Source organism: Oncorhynchus keta, chromosome 35 (genome assembly GCF_023373465.1).
Source record: "Oncorhynchus keta strain PuntledgeMale-10-30-2019 chromosome 35, Oket_V2, whole genome shotgun sequence".
Lineage (NCBI taxonomy): Eukaryota > Metazoa > Chordata > Actinopteri > Salmoniformes > Salmonidae > Oncorhynchus > Oncorhynchus keta.
In genome coordinates, this window is record NC_068455.1 from 80,736,171 (window position 1) to 80,760,160 (window position 23,990).

Consider the following 23,990-nt stretch of genomic DNA (forward strand, 5'->3'; position numbering starts at 1 on the left):
TTTTCAACCTTTTTAAATCACATGTGAGATGAAGAGGTGTTCATAGATGTGTTATTAGCTGACTAGGAAGTTCCTCAATTCAGGGTAAAAATTAATAAAAATAAAAATCTTCACAATTGACACATTGCTGACTTTACAATGATTTAGTTTAGTTGTTCATCTCTTAACAGCTGATATGCAGGAAGAGGTCGCCTGCCAGCTAGTTTTTGGATCCGATGCCAATTTAGCTTGACAAGCGAGCTGATAAAAAGCACTGACTCGACATCTGAATTAAAAATTCACATGAAAGTAATTTGTTGAGCATTTAAACAACTTGGTAAATAAATAAACGTACATTTCAAAGTTATTCGCTATATTCGCTCTGGAACATTTTCTCCCAAGCGGGGACCTTAATTCAGACATTGATATGATTATTTCCACTACTTGTCGCAAGGTGTTATGGGATAGCCTCCCCGGTGGAGGAAACATCGACGAGGCCTTCAAAATCAATAAATTAACGACACCTTAAATCAGCAGTTTAATTGGGATTAAAAAACGCCAATTCTGACATATATTGCCTTGAAATTCTGCCTTTTATCGTTGTCAATTAGGACACAACTGTCTGACTTGATTTAGGTTTAGTTCAGCCGCCCTGTTGCACTGATCCAACATGACACTATAGTGCAGCGATCATCCACAGCCTGTTTTCTCCACCGCAGTTAACTACATTTACGTCTAAAAAAATCCAGGGGAGGGACAAAATAAGGTTTGCATGTAATCTTTTGCGCATTATTTTCCTGTTTTAAATCCAACCGGATGTCTAGCCAGTCTCAACTAGAGCTAGAGATAGCTGTACCACCTCTCAGGTCCTAGAACCGTACCACCCTCTCAGGTCCTAGAGCCGTACCACCCTCTCAGGTCCTAGAGCCGTACCATCCTCTCAGGTCCTAGAGCCGTACCACCCTCTCAGGTCCTAGAGCCGTACCACCCTCTCAGGTCCTAGAGCCGTACCACCCTCTCAGGTCCTAGAGCCGTACCACCCTCTCAGGTCCTAGAGCCGTACCACCCTCTCAGGTCCTAGAGCCGTACCACCCTCTCAGGTCCTAGAGCCGTACCATCCTCTCAGGTCCTAGAGCTGTACCACCTCTCAGGTCCTAGAGCCGTACCACCCTCTCAGGTCCTAGAGCCGTACCATCCTCTCAGGTCCTAGAGCCGTACCACCCTCTCAGGTCCTAGAGCCGTACCATCCTCTCAGGTCCTAGAGCCGTACCATCCTCTCAGGTCCTAGAGCCGTACCATCCTCTCAGGTCCTAGAGCCGTACCACCCTCTCAGGTCCTAGAGCCGTACCATCCTCTCGGGTCCTAGAGCTGTACCACCCTCTCCGGTCCTAGAGCCGTACCATCCTCTCAGGTCCTAGAGCCGTACCACCCTCTCAGGTCCTAGAGCCGTACCATCCTCTCAGGTCCTAGAGCCGTACCACCCTCTCAGGTCCTAGAGCCATACCATCCTCTCAGGTCCTAGAGCCGTACCACCCTCTCAGGTCCTAGAGCCATCCTCTCTCAGGTCCTAGAGCCGTACCATCCTCTCAGGTCCTAGAGCCGTACCATCCTCTCAGGTCCTAGAGCCGTACCACCCTCTCAGGTCCTAGAGCCGTACCATCCTCTCAGGTCCTAGAGCTGTACCACCCTCTCAGGTCCTAGAGCCGTACCACCCTCTCAGGTCCTAGAGCCGTACCACCCTCTCAGGTCCTAGAGCCGTACCACCCTCTCAGGGCCTAGAGCCGTACCACCCTCTCAGGTCCTAGAGCTGTACCACCCTCTCAGGTCCTAGAGCCGTACCATCCTCTCAGGTCCTAGAGCCGTACCACCCTCTCAGGTCCTAGAGCCGTACCATCCTCTCAGGTCCTAGAGCCGTACCACCCTCTCAGGTCCTAGAGCCGTACCACCCTCTCAGGTCCTAGAGCCGTACCATCCTCTCAGGTCCTAGAGCCGTACCATCCTCTCAGGTCCTAGAGCTGTACCACCCTCTCAGGTCCTAGAGCCGTACCATCCTCTCAGGTCCTAGAGCCGTACCACCCTCTCAGGTCCTAGAGCTGTACCACCCTCTCAGGTCCTAGAGCCGTACCATCCTCTCAGGTCCTAGAGCCGTACCACCCTCTCAGGTCCTAGAGCCGTACCATCCTCTAAGGTCCTAGAGCCGTACCATCCTCTCAGGTCCTAGAGCTGTACCACCTCTCAGGTCCTAGAACCCGAGAAGGGACATGTAGAGAACTAAAAGAAGGAATAAGTGGGAGTTTTGTTTGTTTTGATAATGTACTATTTTATGAGGGTGGATGGATTAATTTAGTATCACTTTAGTATCACATTTAGTATCACTATTATGTTTGGAGTTACAGTGGGGCAAAAAAGTAGTTATTTAATTTGCAAATAAATTCATTAAAAATCCTACAATGTGATTTTCTGGAGTTTTTCCCCCTCATTTTGTCTGTCATAGTTGAAGTGTACCTATGATGAAAATTACAGGCCTCTCTCATCGTTTTAAGTGGGAGAACTTGCACAATTAGTGACTGACTAAATACTTTTTTTTTGCCCCACTGTATATATTTTATTGACTTTTTTTGTATCAAACCGTCCAGCTGGTGGCAGCAAAGCACCTTTTTGTGTGTAGTCCGCCATAAAACCCACAGAAGAAGAAAACACTTTCCCTTCATCGGATCGTTGTTTACATCAAACGGAGAGTTACAGAGGAAGTATCTTTTCTAAGGTTGAATGAAATGGATTGTAATCTTATTGCTACATCTGTGAAGTTATAAGAAGAATGGAAAAGCGGATTGAAAACATTATACAGTTCTATCTCTGCAGTCTTCTACCTATGATGCCCGTATTATTGGTTTGGTATCGGTAACTACCGGTACAATCAGCGGCCACTTGTCTGCATTTTCAATACTATTTTTACAATCGTATCTATTTTAAAGTAACTATCTCTTATATTCGTGCGTTGTTGTATGTTGTAAGACGTCTGTGAAGTGGTGAAATCGTGTGAAGGTGATGCAGGCTACAGTTCAGTAACTTTAACATGCTACTGGACAGTAGTTTATTTTCGGTTCCAGTGTTTAACACAGTTTTATTCAACATGTATCAGTCATGGATTAGCTAATGCATGTATTATGTGATCTAGTTTAATGGTGTGATAATCGCGATATTTGACTTGCATTTCAATCTACACATGAATATGGTTCTGCAATATTAGGTCGGCTATTCTGTTCCCTTGACATTCTGCAAGCATGAAGACTTTACACTAATGGAAGATGTGCATTGTGTTAATCATGAAGACTTTACACTAATGGAAGATATGCATTGTGTTAATCATGAAGACATTACACTAATGGAAGATATGCATTGTGTTAAGCATGAAGACTTTACACTAATGGAAGATGTGCATTGTGTTAATCATGAAGACTTTACACTAATGGAAGATATGCATTGTGTTAAGCATGAAGACTTTACTCTAATGGAAGATGTGCATTGTGTTAATCATGAAGACTTTACACTAATGGAAGATGTGCATTGTGTTAAGCATGAAGACTTTACACTAATGGAAGATGTGCATTGTGTTAATCATGAAGACTTTACACTAATGGAAGATGTGCATTGTGTTAATCATGAAGACTTTACACTAATGGAAGATGTGCATTGTGTTAATCATGAAGACTTTACACTAATGGAAGATGTGCATTGTGTTAATCATGAAGACTTTACACTAATGGAAGATGTGCATTGTGTTAATCATGAAGACTTTACACTAATGGAAGATATGCATTGTGTTAATCATGAAGACTTTACACTAATGGAAGATATGCATTGTGTTAATCATGAAGACTTTACACTAATGGAAGATATGCATTGTGTTAATCATGAAGACTTTACACTAATGGAAGATATGCATTGTGTTAATCATGAAGACTTTACACTAATGGAAGATGTGCATTGTGTTAATCATGAAGACTTTACACTAATGGAAGATGTGCATTGTGTTAATCATGAAGACATTACACTAATGGAAGATATGCATTGTGTTAATCATGAAGACTTTACACTAATGGAAGATGTGCATTGTGTTAATCATGAAGACATTACACTAATGGAAGATGTGCATTGTGTTAATCATGAAGACATTACACTAATGGAAGATGTGCATTGTGTTAATCATGAAGACTTTACACTAATGGAAGATGTGCATTGTGTTAATCATGAAGACATTACACTAATGGAAGATATGCATTGTGTTAATCATGAAGACTTTACACTAATGGAAGATGTGCATTGTGTTAATCATGAAGACATTACACTAATGGAAGATGTGCATTGTGTTAATCATGAAGACATTACACTAATGGAAGATGTGCATTGTGTTAATCATGAAGACTTTACACTAATGGAAGATATGCATTGTGTTAATCATGAAGACTTTACACTAATGGAAGATGTGCATTGTGTTAATCATGAAGACTTTACACTAATGGAAGATGTGCATTGTGTTAATCATGAAGACTTTACACTAATGGAAGATGTGCATTGTGTTAATCATGAAGACTTTACACTAATGGAAGATGTGCATTGTGTTAATCATGAAGACTTTACACTAATGGAAGATGTGCATTGTGTTAATCATACTATTTGTCCATGTATTGAATGATACACAACTTTCCATAACTGCAGTGTGGACTTTTTACAGATGAAACCCCTTCCATTATGACACTCCCTTCCTGTATCTGTCATAAAGGCCTATGCATTCTTTGTCCTTTAGTTACACAACTAAATCTAGTAGCTGTCACTTACCTGTCATGTTGTAGGTCTGTAGCTGTCTCTTACCTGTCATGTTGTAGGTCTGTAGCTGTCACTTACCTGTCATGCTGTAGATCTGTAGCTGTCACTTACCTGTCATGCTGTAGATCTGCTCTCATGGTGCTGAGAATGCTTAGTACTGTAGCTGTCACTTACCTTTCATGCTGTAGGTCTGTAGCTGTCACTTACCTGTCATGTTGTAGGTCTGTAGCTGTCACTTACCTGTCATGCTGTAGATCTGTAGCTGTCACTTACCTGTCATGCTGTAGATCTGTAGCTGTCACTTACCTGTCATGCTGTAGATCTGCTCTCATGGTGCTGAGAATGCTTAGTACTGTAGCTGTCACTTACCTTTCATGCTGTAGGTCTGTAGCTGTCACTTACCTGTCATGCTGTAGGTCTGCTCTCATGGTGCTGAGAATGCTTAGTACTGTAGCTGTCACTTACCTTTCATGCTGTAGGTCTGCTGTCATGGTGCTGAGAATGCTTAGTACTGTAGCTGTCACTTACCTTTCGTGCTGTAGATCTGCTCTCATGGTGCTGAGAATGCTTAGTACTGTAGCTGTCACTTACCTTTCGTGCTGTAGATCTGCTCTCATGGTGCTGAGAATGCTTAGTACTGTAGCTGTCACTTACCTTTCATGCTGTAGATCTGCTCTCATGGTGCTGAGAATGCTTAGTACTGTAGCTGTCACTTACCTTTCATGCTGTAGATCTGCTCTCATGGTGCTGAGAATGCTTAGTACTGTAGCTGTCACTTACCTTTCATGCTGTAGATCTGCTCTCATGGTGCTGAGAATGCTTAGTACTGTAGCTGTCACTTACCTGTCATGCTATAGGTCTGCTCTCATGGTGCTGAGAATGCTTAGTACTGTAGCTGTCAATTACCTTTCATGCTGTCGATCTGCTCTCATGGTGCTGAGAATGCTTAGTACTGTAGCTGTCACTTACCTGTCATGCTGTAGATCTGCTCTCATGGTGCTGAGTATGCTTAGTACTGTAGCTGTCACTTACCTTTCATGCTGTAGATCTGCTCTCATGGTGCTGAGAATGCTTAGTACTGTAGCTGTCACTTACCTGTCGTGCTGTAGGTCTGCTCTCATGGTGCTGAGAATGCTTAGTACTGTAGCTGTCAATTACCTTTCATGCTGTAGATCTGCTCTCATGGTGCTGAGAATGCTTAGTACTGTAGCTGTCACTTACCTGTCATGCTGTAGATCTGCTCTCATGGTGCTGAGAATGCTTAGTACTGTAGCTGTCACTTACCTGTCATGCTGTAGATCTGCTCTCATGGTGCTGAGAATGCTTAGTACTGTAGCTGTCACTTACCTTTCATGCTGTAGGTCTGCTCTCATGGTGCTGAGAATGCTTAGTACTGTAGCTGTCACTTACCTTTCATGCTGTAGGTCTGCTCTCATGGTGCTGAGAATGCTTAGTACTGTAGCTGTCACTTACCTTTCATGCTGTAGGTCTGCTCTCATGGTGCTGAGAATGCTTAGTACTGTAGCTGTCACTTATGTATTCTCTGTATGTATTAGGTATGAACCCTTGGACAAACCGGTACCTCCTGCCTCATGTTCGGCCCCTGTACCTGATGATCTACCCCAGGCCCTCTTGTATCCACCCCAGTCTTCTGAACTTGCCCCAGTGGGGTGAAGACCAGAAGAGGGTGATGTCCTTCCTGTCTCCAAGTTCTGCCTCTGAATGTGCTGGGGTGAGTTTTTACATAATACATGAGCAGCTTAGAAATGGTCATTTAATATTTTATTCTCTCATGATGTATCAATGTCTCAGGATGCCACTGGGTAAATATTATCTAACTGATTAACTTTTCTGTGATGACATGTGGAAGAAGGTGTGTCTGAGGTCAACAGAGGAACTGTCTGGTATAATTAGAGGTCAAGACTGGACAAGGAGGGTTGGATAAACTCCTCTCTATGAAGATGAGTCCTGTCTGGTATAATTAGTGGTCCAGACTGGATGAGGAGGGTTGGATAAACTCCTCTATGAAGATGAGTCCTGTCTGGTATAATTAGAGGTCCAGACTGGACAAGGAGGGTTGGATAAACTCCTCTCTATGAAGATGAGTCCTGTCTGGTATAATTAGTGGTCCAGACTGGACAAGGAGGGTTGGATAAACTCCTCTATGAAGATGAGTCCTGTCTGGTATAATTAGAGGTCAAGACTGGACAAGGAGGGTTGGATAAACTCCTCTCTATGAAGATGAGTCCTGTCTGGTATAATTAGTGGTCAAGACTGGACAAGGAGGGTTGGATAAACTCCTCTCTATGAAGATGAGTCCTGTCTGGTATAATTAGTGGTCCAGACTGGACAAGGAGGGTTGGATAAACTCCTCTCTATGAAGATGAGTCCTGTCTGGTATAATTAGAGGTCAAGACTGGACAAGGAGGGTTGGATAAACTCCTCTCTATGAAGATGAGTCCTGTCTGGTATAATTAGTGGTCCAGACTGGACAAGGAGGGTTGGATAAACTCCTCTCTATGAAGATGAGTCCTGTCCGGTATAATTAGAGGTCAAGACTGGACAAGGAGGGTTGGATAAACTCCTCTCTATGAAGATGAGTCCTGTCTGGTATAATTAGAGGTCAAGACTGGACAAGGAGGGTTGGATAAACTCCTCTCTATGAAGATGAGTCCTGTCTGGTATAATTAGAGGTCCAGACTGGACAAGGAGGGTTGGATAAACTCCTCTCTATGAAGATGAGTCCTGTCTGGTATAATTAGTGATCAAGACTGGACAAGGAGGGTTGGATAAACTCCTTTCTATGAAGATGAGTCCTGTCTGGTATAATTAGAGGTCAAGACTGGACAAGGAGGGTTGGATAAACTCCTCTCTATGAAGATGAGTCCTGTCTGGTATAATTGATCAAGACTGGACAAGGAGGGTTGGATAAACTCCTCTCTATGAAGATGAGTCCTGTCTGGTATAATTAGAGGTCAAGACTGGACAAGGAGGGTTGGATAAACTCCTCTCTATGAAGATGAGTCCTGTCTGGTATAATTAGTGATCAAGACTGGACAAGGAGGGTTGGATAAACTCCTCTCTATGAAGATGAGTCCTGTCTGGTATAATTAGAGGTCAAGACTGGACAAGGAGGGTTGGATAAACTCCTCTATGAAGATGAGTCCTGTCTGGTATAATTAGAGGTCAAGACTGGACAAGGAGGGTTGGATAAACTCCTCTCTATGAAGATGAATCCTGTCTGGTATAATTAGAGGTCAAGACTGGACAAGGAGGGTTGGATAAACTCCTCTCTATGAAGATGAGTCCTGTCTGGTATAATTAGTGGTCCAGACTGGACGAGGAGGGTTGGATAAACTCCTCTCTATGAAGATGAATCCTGTCTGGTATAATTAGTGGTCCAGACTGGACAAGGAGGGTTGGATAAACTCCTCTCTATGAAGATGAGTCCTGTCTGGTATAATTAGAGGTCAAGACTGGACAAGGAGGGTTGGATAAACTCCTCTCTATGAAGATGAATCCTGTCTGGTATAATTAGTGGTCCAGACTGGACAAGGAGGGTTGGATAAACTCCTCTCTATGAAGATGAGTCCTGTCTGGTATAATTAGTGGTCCAGACTGGACAAGGAGGGTTGGATAAACTCCTCTATGAAGATGAGTCCTGTCTGGTATAATTAGTGGTCAAGACTGGACAAGGAGGGTTGGATAAACTCCTCTCTATGAAGATGAGTCCTGTCTGGTATAATTAGTGATCAAGACTGGACAAGGAGGGTTGGATAAACTCCTCTCTATGAAGATGAGTCCTGTCTGGTATAATTAGAGGTCAAGACTGGACAAGGAGGGTTGGATAAACTCCTCTCTATGAAGATGAGTCCTGTCTGGTATAATTAGTGGTCCAGACTGGACAAGGAGAGTTGGATAAACTCCTCTATGAAGATGAGTCCTGTCTGGTATAATTAGTGGTCAAGACTGGACAAGGAGGGTTGGATAAACTCCTCTCTATGAAGATGAGTCCTGTCTGGTATAATTAGTGATCAAGACTGGACAAGGAGAATAAACTCCTCTCTATGAAGATGAGTCCTGTCTGGTATAATTAGAGGTCAAGACTGGACAAGGAGGGTTGGATAAACTCCTCTCTATGAAGATGAGTCCTGTCTGGTATAATTAGTGGTCCAGACTGGACAAGGAGGGTTGGATAAACTCCTCTCTATGAAGATGAGTCCTGTCTGGTATAATTAGAGGTCAAGACTGGACAAGGAGGGTTGGATAAACTCCTCTCTATGAAGATGAGTCCTGTCTGGTATAATTAGAGGTCAAGACTGGACAAGGAGGGTTGGATAAACTCCTCTCTATGAAGATGAGTCCTGTCTGGTATAATTAGAGGTCCAGACTGGACAAGGAGGGTTGGATAAACTCCTCTCTATGAAGATGAGTCCTGTCTGGTATAATTAGTGATCAAGACTGGACAAGGAGGGTTGGATAAACTCCTTTCTATGAAGATGAGTCCTGTCTGGTATAATTAGAGGTCAAGACTGGACAAGGAGGGTTGGATAAACTCCTCTCTATGAAGATGAGTCCTGTCTGGTATAATTAGCGATCAAGACTGGACAAGGAGGGTTGGATAAACTCCTCTCTATGAAGATGAGTCCTGTCTGGTATAATTAGAGGTCAAGACTGGACAAGGAGGGTTGGATAAACTCCTCTCTATGAAGATGAGTCCTGTCTGGTATAATTAGTGATCAAGACTGGACAAGGAGGGTTGGATAAACTCCTCTCTATGAAGATGAGTCCTGTCTGGTATAATTAGAGGTCAAGACTGGACAAGGAGGGTTGGATAAACTCCTCTATGAAGATGAGTCCTGTCTGGTATAATTAGAGGTCAAGACTGGACAAGGAGGGTTGGATAAACTCCTCTCTATGAAGATGAATCCTGTCTGGTATAATTAGTGGTCAAGACTGGACAAGGAGGGTTGGATAAACTCCTCTCTATGAAGATGAGTCCTGTCTGGTATAATTAGTGGTCCAGACTGGACGAGGAGGGTTGGATAAACTCCTCTCTATGAAGATGAATCCTGTCTGGTATAATTAGTGGTCCAGACTGGACAAGGAGGGTTGGATAAACTCCTCTCTATGAAGATGAGTCCTGTCTGGTATAATTAGAGGTCAAGACTGGACAAGGAGGGTTGGATAAACTCCTCTCTATGAAGATGAATCCTGTCTGGTATATTAGTGGTCCAGACTGGACAAGGAGGGTTGGATAAACTCCTCTCTATGAAGATGAGTCCTGTCTGGTATAATTAGTGGTCCAGACTGGACAAGGAGGGTTGGATAAACTCCTCTATGAAGATGAGTCCTGTCTGGTATAATTAGTGGTCAAGACTGGACAAGGAGGGTTGGATAAACTCCTCTCTATGAAGATGAGTCCTGTCTGGTATAATTAGTGATCAAGACTGGACAAGGAGGGTTGGATAAACTCCTCTCTATGAAGATGAGTCCTGTCTGGTATAATTAGAGGTCAAGACTGGACAAGGAGGGTTGGATAAACTCCTCTCTATGAAGATGAGTCCTGTCTGGTATAATTAGTGGTCCAGACTGGACAAGGAGAGTTGGATAAACTCCTCTATGAAGATGAGTCCTGTCTGGTATAATTAGTGGTCAAGACTGGACAAGGAGGGTTGGATAAACTCCTCTCTATGAAGATGAGTCCTGTCTGGTATAATTAGTGGTCCAGACTGGACAAGGAGGGTTGGATAAACTCCTCTGTATGTGGAACAGGTGTAACTATTTATCAGGTGTAACAATCAAACCTCCCTATTGGCTGTGTGTTCCACATTCTAAAGTAGAACCATCATTTTACTTGCTGAAATATTGTCCAGAAATTACCTCATTGGACAGAAATGGGAACTCCTCCCCACACGCATGTTGAACAAATATAATATTTCTCTGAAATAAAGTATTTCTGTAGTTTCATGAAATAAGAAAGTGATTCATAGTGTCCTTTGTCTGGGGTGATGTGAGTTTCCTTCAACAATCAGTCTTCCAGATAGATGACACAGGTGTAAAACTCCTTAGTAATAAAATGTAATTGCAGACAGAGATTCACATCAAGAATACCTCAGTAGTCTACAGTAAAGATCTGTGTGGTGAAACAGGAGACAACGCTCTTTATACTAGGTGGTGTGGACAACCTATGTCAAATGCATACGTCAATCATACCTTAACATTGTTGCATTGGATTAGATACAAGGTGTCTAAGATAAGAAAAGCATGTCTAGACTGTGGTTTCTCACTCTGCTATAAGCCATCAACCACACCTGTGTGGTCTCAGGCGCTTTGCTGCTTTCGGAACATTTTGGCCTTGAGGCTGAGTGACTATCAGCAGGTGCAGGCAGTTCTCAGCCTGAGAACTAAAGCAGTACATCTTCATTACCCAGTACTTTTACATCGTTGCTCATTGCAAGCATACAAAGGTTATCACATATACAGTGGGGCAAAAAATAATTTAGTCAGCCACCAATTGTGCAAGATCTCCCACTTAAAAAGATGATAGGCCTGTAATTTTCATCATAGGTACACTTCAACTATGACAGACAAAATTAGAAAAAAAATCCAGAAAATCACATTGTAAAATTTTTAATGAATTTATTTGCAAATTATGGTGGAAAATAAGTATTTGGTCACCTACAAAAAAGCAAGATTTCTGGCTCTCACAGACCTGTAACTTCTTCTTTAAGAGGCTTCTCTGTCCTAAACTCGTTACCTGTATTAATGGCACCTGTTTGAACTTGTTATCAGTATAAAAGACACCTGTCCACAACCTCAAACAGGCACACTCCAAACTCCACTATGGTCAAGACCAAAGAGCTGTCAATGGACACCAGAAATAGAATTGTAGACCTGCACCAGGCTGGGAAGACTGAATCTGCAATAGGTAAGCAGCTTGGTTTGAGGAAATCAACTGTGGGAGCAATTATTAAGAAATGGAAGACATACAAGACCACTGATAATCTCCCTCAATCTGGGGCTCCACGCAAGATCTCACCCAGTGGGGTCAAAATGATCACAAGAACGGTGAGCAAAAATCCCAGAACCACACGGGGGGACCTAGTGAATGACCTGCAGAGAGCTGGGACCAAAGTAACAAAGCCTACCATCAGTAACACACTACGCCGCCAGGGACTCAAATCCTGCAGTGCCAGACGTACTGTGAAGCATGGAGGTGGAAACATCATGCTTTGGGGCTGTTTTTCTGCAAAGGGACCAGGACGACTGATCCATGTAAAGGAAAGAATGAATATATATACAGTAATCATGGCATTGGTGTAGCCCCTCCCCCGACCCCCAGGGTAACCCCCAACAATAGTATTTCATACAAGCCCAACATTTAAGGCAACATTTGATGTGAACAATTAGCAAATAAACTTCCACACCTTTACAGGAAGTAGAACTGTGTGACCTGCTGTTTAACATTTGTATGTAGGTGAATAAGTTAAATGTTTTACTGAAGCGAAGCAGTCATTTTAAATATTATATTATTATTATAATATACATTCTATTTCCATGATTCCAAAAGTTCACCCAAGTGTTTTGATTTAAATCGCAATTGCAACATTTGGTTAAAATAAGGCCTAGTAATTTTGCCTGTGTCGTGGCAGTGTGGAAATGATCTGAAATTATTGCAGGAAATGATTTTAGGTTTAATTGAACAGAATAAACCAATCAGAATGGAGAAAGACCCATTGAAATAATTCAGGATGTATATGTTGTCACCGTACGATCACTCACTACTCATAAAGAAAACGTGCAACTTTTACTAATCAAAAACATAAAATACCTATGTCCTAGGAACATATTTACTGTGTAATGGTAGCTCAGATATGTAATTTACATAAAAATATGATTAATCTAACATGAATAATATTTTCATAATAAACTAAAGTCTAAAAGTGTTAGTCTGTTCCCCAGTCTCCTCTACTCTTACTGAGAAAAGGCCTCAACTGAAGAATCAACAGCTGCTGAGTCTGAGGTGTTAACCAGCCCAGTGCTGCTCTGACCACAGTGTTGGTAGGAAACACATTTTCTAACTCTACTCTACTCTACCTCTACCTCTACATACACAGCCTTGTGTCTGATCTCACTGTGACCTACTTCAGTTACTGGAAATAAACTCAGCATTGGTCAGACCACAGAATAAACCAACACAAATACACCGCTCGGGCGGCAGGGTAGCCTAGTGGTTAGAGCGTTGGACTAGTAACCGAAAGGTTGCAAGTTCAAATCCCCGAACAGGCAGTTAACCCACTAGGCCGTCATTGAAAATAAGAATTTGTTCTGTACTGACTTGCCTATTTAAATAAAGGTTAAAAAAAATAAACAACATTTAATTAGTACACATCTTCCTCCATTTCATTCAGATGGACACATCTTCCTCCATTTCATTCAGTTGGACACATCTTCCTCCATTTCATTCAGTAGGACACATCTTCCTCCATTTCATTCAGTCAGAAGGACACATCTTCCTCCATTTCATTTCAATCTTCCTCCATTTCATTCAGTTGGACACATCTTCCTCCATTTCATTCAGTAGGACACATCTTCCTCCATTTCATTCAGTTGGACACATCTTCATTTCTCCATTTCATTCAGTTGGACACATCTTCCTCCATTTCACAGTTGGACACATCTTCCTCCACATTTTGGACACATCTTCCTCCATTTCATTCAGTTGGACACATCTTCCTCAGATGGACATCTTCCTCCATTCATTCAGTTGGACACAAATTCCTCCATTTCATTCAGTTGGACACATCTTCCTCCATTTCATTCAGATGGACACATCTTCCTCCATTTCATTCAGTTGGACACATCTTCCTCCATTTCATTTTGGACACATCTTCCTCCATTTCATTCAGTTGGACACATCTTCCTCCATTTCATTCAGACACATCTTCCTCCATTTCATTCAGTTGGACACATCTTCCTCCATTTCATTCAGACACATCTTCCTCCATTTCATTCAGTTGGACACATCTTCCTCCATTTCATTCATTCAGTTGGACACATCTTCCTCCATTTCATTCAGTTGGACACATCTTCCTCATTCAGGACACATCTTCCTCCATTTCATTCAGACACATCTTCCTCCATTTCATTCAGTTGGACACATCTTCCTCCATTTCATTTGGACACATCTTCCTCCATTTCATTCAGTAGGACACATCTTCCTCCATTTCATTCAGTTGGACACATCTTCCTCCATTTCATTCAGTTGGACACATCTTCCTCCATTTCATTCAGTTGGACACATCTTCCTCCATTTCATTCAGTTGGACACATCTTCCTCCATTTCATTCAGTTGGACACATCTTCCTCCATTTCTTCAGATGGACACATCTTCTCTCCATTTCATTCAGTTGGACACATCTTCCTCCATTTCATTCAGTTGGACACATCTTCCTCCATTTCATTCAGACACATCTTCCTCCATTTCATTTGGACACATCTTCCTCCACATCTTCCTCCATTTCATTCAGTTGGACATCTTCCTCCATTTCATTCAGATGGACACATCTTCCTCCATTTCATTCAGTTGGACACATCTTCCTCCATTTCATTCAGTTGGCCACATCTTCCTCCATTTCATTCAGTTGGACACATCTTCCTCCATTTCATTCAGTTGGACACATCTTCCTCCATTTCATTCAGTTGGACACATCTTCCTCCATTTCATTCAGATGGACACATATCTGTATCACCTCTTGGTACTGCAACTGCACCGCCCACAACTGCAGGGCTCTCCAGAGGGTGGTGAGGTCTGCACAACGCATCACCGGGGGCAAACTACCTGCCCTCCTGGACACCTACAGCACCCAATGTCACAGGAAGGCCAAAAAGATCATCAAGGACAAAACAACCACCCGAGCCACTGCCTGTTCACTCCGCTATCATCCAGAAGGCGAGGTCAGTACATGTGCATCAAAGCTGGGACTGAGTGATTGGGAAAACAGCTTCTGTTTTTCAAGGCCATCAGACTGTTAAACAGCCATCACTAGCATAGAGAGGCAGCTGCCCACATAAAGACTTGAAATCATTGGCCACTTTAATAAATGGATCACTAGTCACTTTATTAATGCCACTTTAAGAATGTTTACATATCTTGCATTATTAATCTAATATGTATATACTGTATTCTGTCACACCCTGATCTGTTTTACCTGTCCTTGTGATAGTCTCCACCCCCTCCAGGTGTCGCCCATCTTTCTCATTATCCCCTGTGTATTTATACCTGTGTTCTCTGTTTGTCTGTTGCCAGGTCAACCAGATATATTTTTTTCTACTTCTCAGTCTTTTTCCCCCCTCCTGGTTTTGACCCTTTCCTGTCCTGACTCTGAGCCCGCCTGCCTGACCACTCTGCCTTCCCTGAGCCTGCCTGCCGTCAGGTACCGTTGCCCCACCTCTGGTTTACTGACCCCTGCCTGCCTTGTCCTGTCTATTGCCTTCATACCTGATAGTATAGTATAGATAGTATAGATAGTATAGTATACTATCTATTGCATCTTAGCTGCTGTGACACTGCTCCTCCATATATATATATACTGTATTCTACACTATCTATTCTATACTATATATTGCATCTTAGCTGCTGTGACACTGCTCCTCCATATATATATATATATTTACTGTATTCTACACTATCTATTCTATACTATATATTGCATCTTAGCTGCTGTGACACTGCTCATCCATATTTACATTCTTATTCCATTCCTTTACTAGATGTGTGTGTATTAGGTATTTGTTGTGGAATTGATATAATATATATTACCTGTTAGATATTACTGCACTGTCAGAACTAGAAGCACAAGCATTTCTCTACACGCGCAATAACATCTGCTAACATGTGTATCTGACCAATACAATTTGATTGGATTTGTAATGTAGAGTCATGGCCAAAGGTTTTGAGAATGACACAAATATTAATTTCCACAAAGTTTGCTGCTTCAGTGTCTTTAGATATTATTGTCAGATGTTACTATGGAATACTGAAGTATAATTACAAGCATTTCATAAGTGTCAAAGGCTTTTATTGACAATTACATGAAGTTGATGCAAAGAGACAATATTTGCAGTGTTGACCCTTCTTTTTCAAGACCTCAAGACCTGATCCCGCAGCTTAATCAATTTTAAGAGACGGTCCTGGTGCTTGCTGGACTTTCTTGGGCACCCTGAAGCCTTCTTCACAACAATTGAACCGCTTTCCTTGAAGTTCTTGATTATCCGATAAATGGTTGATTTAGGTGCAATCTTACTGGCAGCGATATCCTTGCCTGTGAAGCCCTTTTTGTGCAAAGCAATGATGACGGCACGTGTTTCCTTGCAGGTAACCATGGTTGACAGAGGAAGAACAATGATTTCAAGCACCACCTTCCTTTTGAAGCTTCCAGTCTGTTATTCTAACTCAATCAGCATGACAGAGTGATCTCCAGCCTTGTCCTCGTCAACACTCACACCTGTGTTAACGAGAGAATCACTGACATGTCAGCTGGTCCTTTTGTGGCAGGGCTGAAATGCAGTGTAAATGTTTTTGGGGGGATTCAGTTCATTTGCATGGCAAAGAGGGACTTTGCAATTAATTGCAATTCATCTGATCACTCTTCATAACATTCTGGAGTACAAATTGCCATCATAAAAACTGAGGTAGCAAATTAATATTTGTGTCATTCTCAAATCTTTTGGCCACAACTATGTGAGGCCTTTGAGACATCATACTAAATATGTTGACTTGCTGGTCAAGGGAAATGCAAGGTTACTTATTTGAGTTGCTGATTCAGAGTCGCTAAGCCTTGTGGGATATTAATGAATGTGAACTCAGCAACCGTAATTCCAGAACAGTCCCACTGTTGTAATAGTGTGATGTGTATCTTCTGACAGACTCTATGCTGAGTAAAGTCATGTTTTTATCCTAAAACGTTTTTCTACCAGAACCAAAGTGTGGATGCAGTCACTATTTAGAGCAGTCTCATCTCATTAACCCAGAACTAGAATCTTGTGTGATTAAGTTTTGGGTCCATACGTGTTAGAAACTACAGTAGGTGTTATTTGTTACAGCAGTTTCCATTGAAACGAACAGAGGAGTTTATGCAAATCAACCCTTTCTGTCTTGACATCTGAAGGAGGAGTCTCTGAAAACCTATTTAAATCAGTCTGTCCTGACTCAGCTCAACAGTCTCCAGCCTACCAACTGGTCTCTGTAACTTCATCTTTGTCTCTGTGGTGTACAGTCTTCAGGTGATGATGGGGGTATTGAATCATCTCTCTACTCTCCTCCTCCTCTCTCTCCTTCCTCCTGCTCTCTCTCATGTAGTGGTTAAGTTCAGTGATGTTCCACAGTGCCAGAAGTTCTTCCTGGAGGGGACAACTCCAAATCTCCCAGGTATTTTGGTTGATGGGATAGTCCAGAACCAGGACCGCTACAAGCCGATCTGCCAGTTGTTCAACACAATCTACAGGTTTGCAACTCTCTACGACACGACCAACAAGATCCCTGTGTTCTCAGCCTACACCTTCACTGGTCCTCCTACAGACTGCAGACCAAAACCTGAACCCTGGATGATCGAACCCCAGGTAGGACCAATGTTTTTTCATATAACATGACATGATTTGTTTACTGCAGTTGAAGTTTACAGAAGTTTACATACACTTAGGTTGGAGTCATTAAAACTCATTTTTCAACCACTCCACACATTTCTTGTTAACAAACTGTTGTTTAGGACATCTACTTTGTGTATGACACAAGTATTTTTCCAACAATTGTTTACAGACAGATTATTTCACTTTTATAATTCATTGTATCACCCAGTGGGTCAGAAGTTTACATACACTAAGTTGGCTGTGCCTTTAAACATCTTGGAAAATTCCAGAAAATGATGTCACGGCTTTATACGCTTCTGATAGGCTAATTGACATCATTTGAGTCAATTGGAGGTGTACCTGTGGATGTATTTCAAGGCCTAACTTCAGCCTCTTCACATGACATCATGGGAAAATCTAAAGAAATCAGCCAAGACCTCAGAAACAAAATTGTAGACCTCCAAGTCTGGTTCATCCTTGGGAGCAATTTCCAAACGCCTGAACAATCCCAGAACAACAGCAAAGAACCTTGTGAAGATGCTGGAGGAAACAGGTACAAAAGTATCTATATCCACAGTGAAACGAGTCCTATATCGACATAACCTGAAAGGCTGCTCAGCAAGGAAGAAGCCACTGCTCCAAAACCACCATAAAAAAGCCAGACCACGGTTTGCAACTGCACATGGGGACAAAGATCGTACTTTTTGGAGAAATGTCCTCTGGTCTGATGGGGGTGCTTTGCTGCAGGAGGGACTGGTGTACTTCATAAAATAGATGGCATAATGAGGAAGGAAAATTATGTGGATATATTGAAGCAACATCTCAAGACATCTGTCAGGAAGTTAGAGCTTGGTCACAAATGGATCAAAATGGCTTAAGGGGACAACAAAGTCAAGGTATTTGAGTGACCATCACAAAAACTGGCAGAACTGATAAAGCGTGGGCGAGCAAGGAGGACTACAAACCTGGCTAAGTTACACCAGCTCTGTCAGGAGGAATGGGCCGAAATGCACCCAACTTATTGTGGGAAGCTTGTGGAAGGCTACCTGAAATGTTTGACCCAAGTTAAACAATTTAAAGGCAATGCTACCAAATACTAATTGAGTGTATGTAAACGTGCATGTCAAAGCTGAAATAAATCATTCTCTCTACTATTATTCTGACATTTCACATTTTTAAAATAAAGTGGTGATCCTAACTGACCTAAGACAGGGAATTTTTACTCAGATTAAATGTCAGGAATTGTTAAAAACTGAGTTTAAATGTATTTGGCTAAGGTGTATGTAAACTTCCGACTTCAACTGTATATCACAGACAGTTATGTTACAGAATATAAAACTACCACTATGGAGGGTGTAGAGACTTGATTGATTGTCTTGATTTTGAACCCCCCCCACCCCCCCACCCCACCCCAGAAAAGAGGGTTTATTGTACAGAAGGGTTGTGAATGAATGGATGTATGATTGTTTCCTGCAGCTCAACAGGGAAAACAACGGCCCTGAAATGCAGAACAGTGGTAGAGAGATTGAATACAAACACCAGGCTGGGAACTACGACTATATTAACTCAACACAAAATAAAGGGGTGAACAGAGGTCACCTCTTCCCAAATTCACATGCTCATGACCTTGACACTCAGAAGTCCACCTTCACCCTGACCAACATCGTTCCCCAGGACATCACCTTCAACGATGGCAGCTGGAAGGAAATGGAGAGAAATGTCAGAGGAACTCTTGTGAATAACTGTAAGGATGCTAACGACCAGATAAAAGCCTATGTGGTGACTGGAGCAGTGACCAGTAAGAGCAACACACTGAACGACAGAGTGAACATCCCTGATCTCATGTGGACAGCCTACTGCTGTAAAGACAAGAAGAAGAAGTGGATGGCGGAAGCACACTGGGGGAGGAACAAGAATGAAGACCAGGGGAAAACATTGAACCCAGAAACCTTGGGAGCACTCGAAAAGGAGTTGAGCGAATTTCACCAAGGTGGCAGTGTCCAGCTGTTCCCAAAGGATTGTCCAAGAGGTCCTAAACCGACCACTCCCTCTAACCAACCCAGTTGGAAGAATTCTCTTAAAATAATTTCTTCCAAAGTCAGGAATCTTTACAATTCCATGATGAATAGAATTGGATGATCAAGGTACAGATGCTCAGACTATATCAACAAATGATCAACTAAACTCTGTTGAAATGATGTTGATATGCAACCATTTGTTATGGTTAAAGTAAGGGTTATAGTGGTTGTAGTGGTAATCAGGGTTATAGTGGTTATAGGGGTAATAAGGGTTATAGTGGTTATAGGGGTAATAAGGGTTATAGTGGTTATAGGGGTAATAAGGGTTATAGTGGTTATAGGGGTAATAAGGGTTATAGTGGTTATAGGGGTAATAAGGGTTATAGTGGTTATAGGGGTAATAAGGGTTATAGTGGTAATAAGGGTTATAGTGGTTATAGTGGTTATAGTGGTAATAAGGGTTATAGTGGTTATAGGGTTATAGTGGTAATCAGGGTTATAGTGGTTATAGGGTTATAGTGGTATAAGGGTTATAGTGGTTATAGTGGTAATAAGGGTTATAGTGGTGGTTATAGTGGTTATAGTGGTTATAGGGGTTATAGTGGTAATAAGGGTTATAGTGGTTATGGTGGTTATAGTGGTAATAAGGGTTATAGTGGTAATAAGGGTTATAGTGGTAATCAGGGTTATAGTGGTTATAGTGGTAATAAGGGTTATAGTGGTAATAAGGGTTATAGTGGTAATCAGGGTTATAGTGGGGTTATAGTGGTAATAGGGGTTATAGTGGTAATAAGGGTTATAGTGGTAATAAGGGTTATAGTGGTAATAAGGGTTATAGTGGTTATAGTGGTAATAAGGGTTATAGTGGTAATAAGGGTTATAGTGGTAATAAGGGTTATAGTGGTAATCAGGGTTATAGGGGTTATAGTGGTAATAGGGGTTATAGTGGTAATAAGGGTTATAGTGGTAATAAGGGTTATAGTGGTAATAAGGGTTATAGTGGTAATAAGGGTTATAGTGGTAATAAGGGTTATAGTGGTAATAAGGGTTATAGTGGTTATAAGGGTTATAGTGGTTATAAGGGTTATAGTGGTTATAAGGGTTATAGTGGTTATAAGGGTTATAGTGGTTATAAGGGTTATAGTGGTTATAAGGGTTATAGTGGTTATAAGGGTTATAGTGGTTATAAGGGTTATAGTGGTAATAGGGGTTATAGTGGTAATAGGGGTTATAGTGGTAATAGGGGTTATAGTGGTAATACGGGTTATAGTGGTAATACGGGTTATAGTGGTAATAAGGGTTATAGTGGTAATACGGGTTATAGTGGTAATACGGGTTATAGTGGTAATAAGGGTTATAGTGGTAATAAGGGTTATAGTGGTAATAGGGGTTATAGTGGTAATAAGGGTTATAGTGGTAATAAGGGTTATAGTGGTAATACGGGTTATAGTGGTTATAAGGGTTATAGTGGTTATAAGGGTTATAGTGGTTATAAGGGTTATAGTGGTTATAAGGGTTATAGTGGTAATAAGGGTTATAGTGGTAATAAGGGTTATAGTGGTTATAAGGGTTATAGTGGTTATAAGGGTTATAGTGGTTATAGTGGTAATAAGGGTTATAGTGGTAATAAGGGTTATAGTGGTTATAAGGGTTATAGTGGTTATAAGGGTTATAGTGGTAATAAGGGTTATAGTGGTAATAAGGGTTATAGTGGTAATAAGGGTTATATTGGTAATAAGGGTTATAGTGGTAATAAGGGTTATAGTGGTAATAAGGGTTATAGTGGTTATAGTGGTTATAAGGGTTATAGTGGTAATAAGGGTTGTAGTGGTTATAAGGGTTATAGTGATTATAAGGGTTATAGTGATTATAAGGGTTATAGTTGTTGTGGTTATAAGGGTTATAATGGTAATATTCATTATAGTGATTATAAGGGTTATAGTGGTTATAAGGGTTGTAGTGGTTATAAGGGTTATAGTGGTTATAAGGGTTATAGGGGTTATAGTGGTAATAAGGGTTATGGTGGTAATAAGGGTTGTAGTGGTTATAAGGGTTGTAGTGGTTATAAGGGTTATAGTGGTTATAAGGGTTATAGGGGTTATAGTGGTAATAAGGGTTATAGTGGTTATAAGGGTTATAGTGGTTATAAGGGTTATAGTGGTTATAAGGGTTATAGGGGTTATAGTGGTAATAAGGGTTGTAGTGGTAATAAGGGTTGTAGTGGTTATAAGGGTTATAGTGGTTATAAGGGTTATAGGGGTTATAGTGGTTATAAGGGTTATAGTGGTAATAAGGGTTATGGTGGTTATAGTGGTAATAAGGGTTATAGGGGTTATAGTGGTAATAAGGGTTATAGTGGTAATAAGGGTTATAGTGGTAATAAGGGTTATAGTGGTTATAAGGGTTATAGTGGTAATAGTGGTTATAAGGGTTATAGTGGTAATAAGGGAACTGGAACTGAAATAATGATTTGAATGAACTGAGAAACTTATCCTTATTTTAGATTTGTGTTTTCTCTTTAAAAACGAAACATACAAACATAGTATGGCATATGTGGTGGTAATAAGGGAAATACCGGTAATGATGGTAATAGTGGTTATAAGGGTTATAGTGGTAATAAGGGTTATAGTGGTAATAAGGGTTATAGTGGTAATAAGGGAAATACCGGTAATGAGGGTTATAGTGGTAATAGTGGTTATAAGGGTTATAGTGGTAATAAGGGTTATAGTGGTTATAGGGTTATAGTGGTAATAAGGGTTATAGTGGTAATAAGGGTTATAGTGGTAATAAGGGTTATAGTGGTAATAAGGGAAATACCGGTAATGAGGGTTATAGTGGTAATAGTGGTTATAAGGGTTATAGTGGTAATAATTGTTATAGTGGTAATAATTGTTATAGTGGTAATAAGGGAAATACCGGTAATGAGGGTTATAATGGTAATAGTGGTTATAATGGTCCCCAACCCTCTGATAAGTGTATCTACCCAATTCTTCTATATCTATATATCTATAGTGTCTTCTCTTCCCTCTCTGCCCATCTCTTCTATGTCTATATATCTATAGTCTCTTCTCTTCCCTCTCTGTCCATCTCTTCTATGTCTATATATCTAGTCTCTTCTCTTCCCTCTCTACCCATCTCTTCTATGTCTATATATATCTATAGTCTATACTCTTCCCTCTCTGCCCATCTCTTCTATGTCTATATATCTATAGTCTCTTCTCTTCCCTCGCTGTCCATCTCTTCTATGTCTATATATCTATAGTCTCTTCTCTTCCCTCTCTGTCCATCTCTTCTATGTCCATATATCTAGTCTCTTCTCTTCCCTCTCTACCCATCTCTTCTATGTCTATATATATCTATAGTCTATACTCTTCCCTCTCTGTCCATCTCTTCTATGTCTACATATATCTATAGTCTATACTCTTCTCTGTTTATATCAAATATAAAAAGTATGTAAGGGGACAGAATTCTATTTTAATAAATAAAATACAGTTTAATTCCTTGATGTGCTGCCATTACTCTTGTTAATGTTAATAATGAGGTTTACAGCAGGGTTGAGGTCAATTCCATTTCAATTCCAGTCAGTTCTACAAGTACACTGGAAATCCATTTCTCTGCCAATGAGGAACATTTGGAATTGAAATGGAATTAACCCCAACACTGGCCTACAGTTTGTCAGGTTGTGACTTCCTTACGACTGTTACCATGGAGATACTATTATATGTTCTGAATGTAATTCTATCACTGTTACCATAGAGATACTATTATATGTTCTGAATGTAATTCTATCACTGTTACCATAGAGATACTATTATATGTTCTGAATGTAATTCTATCACTGTTACCATAGAGATACTATTATATGTTCTGAATGTATTCTATGTTCATGATACTATTATATGTAATTCTATCACTGTTACCATGGAGATACTATTATATGTTCTGAATGTAATTCTATCACTGTTACCATGGAGATACTATTATATGTTCTGAATGTATCACTGTTACCATAGAGATCTATTATACTGAATGTAATTCTATCACTGTTACCATGGAGATACTATTATATGTTCTGAATGTAATTCTATCACTGTTACCATAGAGATACTATTATATGTTCTGAATGTAATTCTATCACTGTTACCATGGAGATACTATTATATGTTCTGAATGTAATTCTATCACTGTATGTCTCCATCTTCTTCCCATCTGAAGGAATAAACATCTATAATGAATGAAGCCTGTGAGAGTCTGGTGTTTTGTTCTCATGGTGTTTAAATGTAACCAAGTGACTCCAATAGAAATAAGGAAATAAGAATTTGTTCTTTACTGACTTGCCAAGTTAAATAAAGGTTAAATTATTTAAAAAAGGATTTTCAAGCAGTGTTCTCAAATCATTTCACCAGCAGGGGTCAGCCTTGTTTCAGTTTTCAAACCTCCAATCCATGACCTCTGTGGACAGGACAGGTTTCAATTGATTGATTGATTGATTGATATATATATATATATAGAGAGAGAGAGAGATAGATAGAGAGA

The 23,990-nt window shown here is 40.8% G+C and overlaps 2 protein-coding genes across 7 annotated transcripts; both read left to right on the forward strand.

Moving 5' to 3' along the window:
• The first annotated feature begins 2,653 nt into the window (after positions 1-2,653).
• On the forward strand, positions 2,654-19,677 carry LOC118383971 (endonuclease domain-containing 1 protein-like). 6 transcript variants are annotated; one of them, XM_052497997.1, is made up of 4 exons: positions 2,654-2,743; positions 6,363-6,538; positions 17,171-17,430; positions 18,913-19,677. In XM_052497997.1, exons 2-4 carry the CDS (start codon positions 6,529-6,531, stop codon positions 19,573-19,575), a joined length of 933 nt encoding a protein of 310 aa, XP_052353957.1. In that variant the 5' UTR covers positions 2,654-2,743; positions 6,363-6,528; the 3' UTR covers positions 19,576-19,677. The 6 variants fall into 6 exon arrangements, with proteins under 6 accessions (XP_052353957.1, XP_052353953.1, XP_052353954.1 ...); XM_052497993.1 differs by having other exon boundaries at positions 2,671-3,024; XM_052497994.1 differs by having other exon boundaries at positions 2,671-2,953.
• LOC127915545 (collagen alpha-1(VI) chain-like) lies at positions 19,631-22,957 on the forward strand. The gene is made up of 4 exons (XM_052495719.1): positions 19,631-19,635; positions 19,667-19,931; positions 21,194-22,192; positions 22,282-22,957. The coding sequence occupies exons 1-3, from the start codon at positions 19,631-19,633 to the stop codon at positions 21,926-21,928; spliced, it is 1,005 nt and encodes a 334-aa protein (XP_052351679.1). The 3' UTR covers positions 21,929-22,192; positions 22,282-22,957.
• The last annotated feature ends 1,033 nt before the right edge of the window (positions 22,958-23,990 follow it).